Below are 6,351 nucleotides of genomic sequence, written 5' to 3'. Positions count from 1 at the left end.
TATAGGGTACTTCCCGTTGACCTAGAACCATGAAATAAATTAAAATATATTCATGAACAAATAATGAGCATTTTCAATTTTCAAAGTACAACTATATCAAGTGGGGTTTCAATATGAAAGGGCTTGACCTGTATATTGTAAAACAGTTTTTTATTTGTTTTTATGCATAGTAGTTTTTGATTTATCGTGCAAAATGTCGGAAAAAATACCCAAGCACGGAAGCCTCGGTGCGCGAGTCTGACTCGCACTTTGTCGGTTTTTACTTAACAATAAAACAAGTACATAGTTTATTTATAATATGATGACTATGCGTCGCGTAAGCTTATACAGCGTACGAATCATCACAAGTTGTGATGATCGCCGAACGCGCTGCAGATTTCGTGTACCAAGAGCTGCTAGGGACCAGTCGGAAAAAAGTACACTATCTAGGGAGGCCGATGAAGCTGCGACCAAGGATAACTCAAGTACAACAACAAACCCCTGTTACTTTATCATAGGATAGAGTACTATACAACGAATTAAGTAACTAGCAAAGCAAGTAAATTATTTTTCTTGTTGGCGTATTTCCATACTAAACCGGACCGCATTACAGTGGCGCTGCACTGCGCGGCACGAAGCGTCAAAATATTATTTCAACCAATTCGTATGGTGCATGTCACACTAGAGCGGCGCTGCACAGCGCGTCACTGCGCGTCGCGGCATACAAACGGTTCACTAACTTGTGTACTGCTCGTGAGGCGTGTAACATCTGCCCTCAAAGACGTTGCTTCATGATGACCACGACCGCTCTGTCAAGAGTGACACGACAAAGAAGAAGAACTTGTGTACTGCCGTCAAGTTGGCACTATTGCCTTGTTTGTTTCATTCCTTGGAACTTATAGGATTATAAGTTCCATGGAATAAAGCAAACAATATTAGAGAAATAAAAAAGTTTAGTAGGTAAAAAAGCCGGTGGCTCTTTATTTGAGTTAAAGAAAATGATAATTAAATAAATCAATTTTAACTAGTATTACTTCTTTTCTTTACGTTTTCCTTTTGCAGGAACCTCCACTTCAGACTCGGACCTACAAAAGTAAAAATAAAATCGGTTAAGTGTGTATTGGACTCGCAAACCAAGGGTTCTGGTTCCGTACTGTCGTACAAGAAATAACACTTTTTTAATTTTCATGGCGGCCATTTCGTAATTTCGATTATTATTTGTTATAACAACAATAGAAATACATATTCTGTGAAAATTTCGACTCTTTAGCTATAACGCTTCACGAGATACTGCCCGCTGACAGACGGACAGCGGAAGTTTAGTAATATGTTGGCATCCTTCGGGTACTAAAAATCCTATAAACTTAATCAATTTTCTTATACATATAATAATTCATATAACGTATTGAAAAGGGATTTAATATTGTATGAGAGACAACCTCTAAGGGTCAATTCATACTAGCACAGAGTCAACTACATCGAAGCGTCAATCTTAGCAAATTCACCCTTATCTCCACTATGTAATTAATGCACATATTCCTTCTGAGATAAAGAGAAGACGCGCGAATTCCCACGCATTTGACGGAATTAGTGCATCTGAGCAAGACCAACGCCGATTGGTGCGTGCGAACGCGAGCACCAATCATCAACGCCTATTACGGGAAACGACCGAAGTCACTCGTCAGTCAGAATCGGAAACTAATCTGCGTAAACGTAAATGTTTGCGAACGCGTGTATTCGTGCAACATCGTTTTAATTGTGAAGAATTTGACGCTTCCATTCGCTTCAACTCTGCGCTAGTATGTATTGATCCCAAGACCAGATGGCCAAAAATTTGAGGGACTACAAGTTTTTACAAAACTCCTAAAATGGTTTAGCACGACTTCTATGACAATCAATTTTTTACACAGATAGCTGTTATCAAAAAAGAATATGTTTGTTTGGCGAGGTGTCCAATACTTACTCTTCGCTTGCATCCGGTGTTTCGTCTATGGTAACATTCGGTTTGGACACATGCTTACTGTCTACGAGCTCACTTGAGTCGTTGAGTAGCTCTTGCTCCTGTAATGAAAAACAGAGTTTTTAGGATTCCGTAACAAACGAAACTATGTTTTCGAACTAAACAAATGTTTTTTGAAAACATTTTTGAATGGAATTTCGAATATTTTTTGAAAACATGTTTAACAACAACGGTTAACGCCCACTGAGATTTTCGACTCTGTACAAACAATGTATAGGATTACGTAACAGAGAGCGCTATACTAACTTCTTTCCGTGGATAGAGTAAAGTATATTCCTATTGTATTTGACGACCTCCCTGACACAGGTGGTAAGCGCTGTCTCATAAGTTAGAGGTCTCGGGTTCGATTCGCGGCAGGGGTTTGGAAATTTATAATTTCTAAATTTCTAATCTGGTCTGGTGGGAGGCTTCGGCTGTGGCTAGTTACCACTCTGCCGGCAAAGCCGTGCCGCCAAACGATATAGTGTTCCGGTACGATGCCGCGAAAGAAACCAAAGGTGTATGAGTTTTTAATAAAAACTGCCATAGCCCATCCATCCAGTTTAGCCCGCTTCCATCTTAGACTGCATCATCACTTACCACCAGATGAGATTGCAGTCAAGGGCTAACTTGTATCTAAATTGAAAAAAAAAAAAAAATATATACGAACAATGTCATTGTCATAAACGATGGTGTGCAACTCCGTTTCGTCGGCGGAGTCGTCCTGCACGAAACTGTCAACACTGCTGCGCGATCCAACGGAAGAGCGCGTCATTCGACGGACCTCCGCCTCTATATTAAATAACTTAAAATTTAAAAAACCTCCGACACGAAATTCTCTATAAGAAAACTAGAAAAGAGCTGATAACTTTCATACGGCTGAACCGATTTTCTTCGATTATAGCCTTAGCTAATAGCTTTGATCTTAATCAAGCCATCTTTCAAACAAAAAAAAACTAAATTAAAATCGGTTCATTCGTTTAGGAGCTACGATGCCACAGACAGATACACAGATACACGTCAAACTTATAACACGCCTCTTTTTGGGTCGGGGGTTAGCAAAACAAGAGATCAGTGATAGAGTATCTGCACAGATAAAGTTATAAAACTAAAACCAGTTTTCAAATAAAATCACTATGTATAAATTATATATTTTCGAAATTCATCAGACTCCATTTATTCATCTTATCTTCGCGTTAGATAATTCCGTCCAGAAAAGATCTGCTTTCGACTCTCAAGACGTGCCAAAGTTTTATTTGTCAGTTTAAGACCGTACCACAAAGCTAGCGTTTCAATATGATAAATACAGATAAAACAAACCTTTGTTGTTGTTTGTTTTTTTATTCTTATTGCCCTTTTTCGAGCCTCTGGACTTTGTTTCTGAACTTGAAACAGGTTCGCGCGTTGGTCTGCGGATTGTGACGTTAGACACGTCCAGGTCATCTAGTGGAATGGACTGCACAATATCTTTTTCTAAAAAAAAAAGTATATAAAGTTCACAATAGCACACGCATGGGATTAACCTCCTTTTTTTAAGACGTCTTTTTTGCTATCATACAAAGAATAATAATACAGGAGAAACTTTAAAACACAAATCACTAAAATGATCCAGGTACCATACGCAATACGTGGTGGCCATTTTGAAACCAACAAACAAATACACTTTCATAATAAGGGTAGATTGAGTAGGTATTTCATAGGTGTGTAATTCGAAAGGAAGAGATTGAGGACGAAAAAAATTGAAAGCTATGAAGTAGTTTTATTTTATTTTTTATTACCTTTTTCTGCATTTTTGTTCGTCCTATTCTTGCCTGTACTTGAACCACTAGAATCTGTGCTCGGGCTAGATTGCTCCCCGCGGGTTGATGTTCGGGCAGTGATATGTTCATCAGGCGATGGGGATCGTTGTAATGCCATAACTTCTGTAGTTGGTTGACCTTTTTTAGTCTTTGCAGTTGCTTTGGCTAAGGGACGGATAGATAGCCTTTATTGCGTACAATATTACTGATTCAGAGTGCAACTAAATTTTAGAGTACTCTTCATCTTTTCTTACCAATGTAATAAGAAAGGGACAGAAAAACCTAATTTAATTTAGAACTCGTCAAACATCGTTACTATAGGTGCAAGTCGTGAGCCTATTGTTTGAATTTGTAGAGCGCACTAAAGTCTTTAAACGTAAAACTCATGTTCCGTCATTTTTTTAGCAATATTAAAAAGAAAATGACGCTAATACTCTAAATTTAGGTCAGTAAGGATGTAACAAGCCACAACCATAGCCTCCCACCACAGAAAGTAAAAAAAAAAAACATGTAATAACTAATTAAATCATATCTATCTTACCTTTATTCACATTCTCTAGGGAACGCTGCGAGCGAGTTCGTTTAAGGCTCTTTGATTTTTGTTTCTGATTTTGAGCATCTTTTGCAACTTTACTGGGATTACTTTTATCACTGGACTCCGAACTATTCCTAGATAGAGAGAGCTTCTTTTTCTTGCCTAAAACATGAAAGTAAAACGCGGGCATAAGCTATTTTAATAATAAAATGCAATGATTTAACCAACGAACAAAAACGCGAGCGAAGCGAGCAAAATTAATTATACAAAAAAGATCATAATAACGTATTCTAAAAGTATAGCCTTGTACATGGACTTTCACTAAAGGGCTTCTCAAAGTTTGGAGGTCCCCTTAGACCAGGGGTCCATGGTGGACCGTCCCCTCCACAACACCCTTAGCCCGTTACTGCCGCTTGGATAGACGTTTTCTAAGGTGGGAGACTGCATAGTGTGGGACGATTTCCAGCCCAATGGATGAAAAAAGCTAGTGTACTGACTAGGATACATGTAGAAACTAGGTTAGTAAGAAAAGCCGAGCATCATGATTAGAGGCGCTCGTTCTAAGCCTATGTCTCGTACGAAGGTTAAGGAAAACAACTTTTTTTTAAAGGTTTTACCTTTAGTAACTCTAGCTTTTTTAACAGGCAACACCCCGCTGCTATCCGAAGAAGAGACTGATGCGTCGTTATTCGCTATTATCTCCATATCAGATTCTTCTTGTACTGATTTCCTTATTTCCGATGGTCTTGTTTCTATTTGAAATAAATTAAAACATGAAAATAATTAAAATACTATTTATTGCTTTTGTAAACCAATTAATTATAGCAGACCAATGAGATTACTGATAGGTGACGCGAATAAATTATTACGTGATCTAACAATAATTTAGATAGATAGATAGAAAGACTTTATTGCACACAAAAACACATGAAAAGAAACAACACAGAAAGAAGAAAAACAGAAAAAACAATTGTGTGCAAAGGCGGCCTTATTGCTTAGAGCAATCTCTTCCAGGCAACCTTTGCTGAAAGGAGAAGCTAATTTAATTGGTCAATTAAACACATCTCCACTCATTTCCGGTTTGGTGGATACCGGGCCTTTGGATGCCAACTGACAATATGACCAAGATCTTGGTAAATAAATTGCGTTCATTTTTAGACAACTTTTACTTAAAACTGGCACTTTTGTACATGATGAAAGTTAATAAATGAATTTGAACCTGAAATCCCGGTAAAAAAAGCGGGCCGGTCGGATGCCCGATTTCGGGTAAAGTACTTTTTAATACAGTTGCTCAAAAAGTGGCGTATTGCAGGGACGTATAGCGTTCGGGATGTGGGCTATTACATACTCGTGCTTTTTCTTTACCTTTCCCGCACTCGTGCTTTTTCTTTCCCAACTGTCAAAATATTAAAAAGAAAAACCAACCATGAAGTTTTTACTAAAAAAATTCATAGAAGTTTTTATGATTCATGCAAATACGTATTTCTAATAAGAAGCTACTAATTTGTTTCAATATCAGATTTAATGATTTGATTGAAAGAGTTTGGTTAGGTTTCATTTCATTTCATAACATTAAATTTCATTTTCATTTCATATCAATAAAAAACTTCTACTGAAGACTTGGCTGTATGGGCATAGTTCCCTTTGCCTACCAGAATGGGTGAAGAAAAAAAAAACTCTGCTTATATTCTACGGTTGGCGCTTTTTTTTCAGAAATTTTCTTTGCGAGTTTAGTTGTTGGTTGCCTAAAATGAGTAATTTCGACCCTAGTTTTTTATATCTATTAACAATAAAGTTGTTTTAAATTAAATTAAATTAAGTTAGTTGAGTTTATTGTGTTTTTATTATTTTATTAAATTGCTTCATTTTTTCGCAACTGTATTAAAAATAGTCGTTCAGTACACGTGCGGAACCGTCATTGCAACTCGTTCCGACTGTCAACCCTCGCCTTCAGCTACGCCTCGGCTCGGGTAGACATTTCTCGGAACTCTTTGCAATGACAGCCTTTCCGCACTTGTAATGAAATATACTATTGTCAA

The 6,351-nt window shown here is 37.5% G+C and overlaps 1 protein-coding gene across 1 annotated transcript in view; it reads right to left on the bottom strand.

The window, feature by feature from the left end:
- Nucleotides 1-924: 924 nt before the first annotated feature.
- LOC123870874 (condensin complex subunit 3) overlaps nt 925-6,351 on the bottom strand; it is a 30,100-nt gene continuing 24,673 nt past the window's right edge. Inside the window, exons 23-29 of the mRNA XM_045914357.1 lie at nt 4,930-5,064; nt 4,319-4,474; nt 3,757-3,942; nt 3,299-3,451; nt 2,649-2,770; nt 1,943-2,040; nt 925-1,064 (exon numbers count right to left, since the gene is read on the bottom strand). Coding sequence (XP_045770313.1) covers nt 1,010-1,064; nt 1,943-2,040; nt 2,649-2,770; nt 3,299-3,451; nt 3,757-3,942; nt 4,319-4,474; nt 4,930-5,064 — 905 coding nt within the window. The 3' untranslated portion in view covers nt 925-1,009. The remainder of the gene's footprint in view (nt 1,065-1,942; nt 2,041-2,648; nt 2,771-3,298; nt 3,452-3,756; nt 3,943-4,318; nt 4,475-4,929; nt 5,065-6,351) is intronic.

The sequence above is a fragment of the Maniola jurtina genome, chromosome 13 (assembly GCF_905333055.1).
Source record: "Maniola jurtina chromosome 13, ilManJurt1.1, whole genome shotgun sequence".
Classification (NCBI taxonomy): Eukaryota; Metazoa; Arthropoda; class Insecta; order Lepidoptera; family Nymphalidae; genus Maniola; species Maniola jurtina.
Note: the sequence above shows the minus strand (reverse complement) of the source record. Positions and strands in the feature narration are given on the sequence as shown.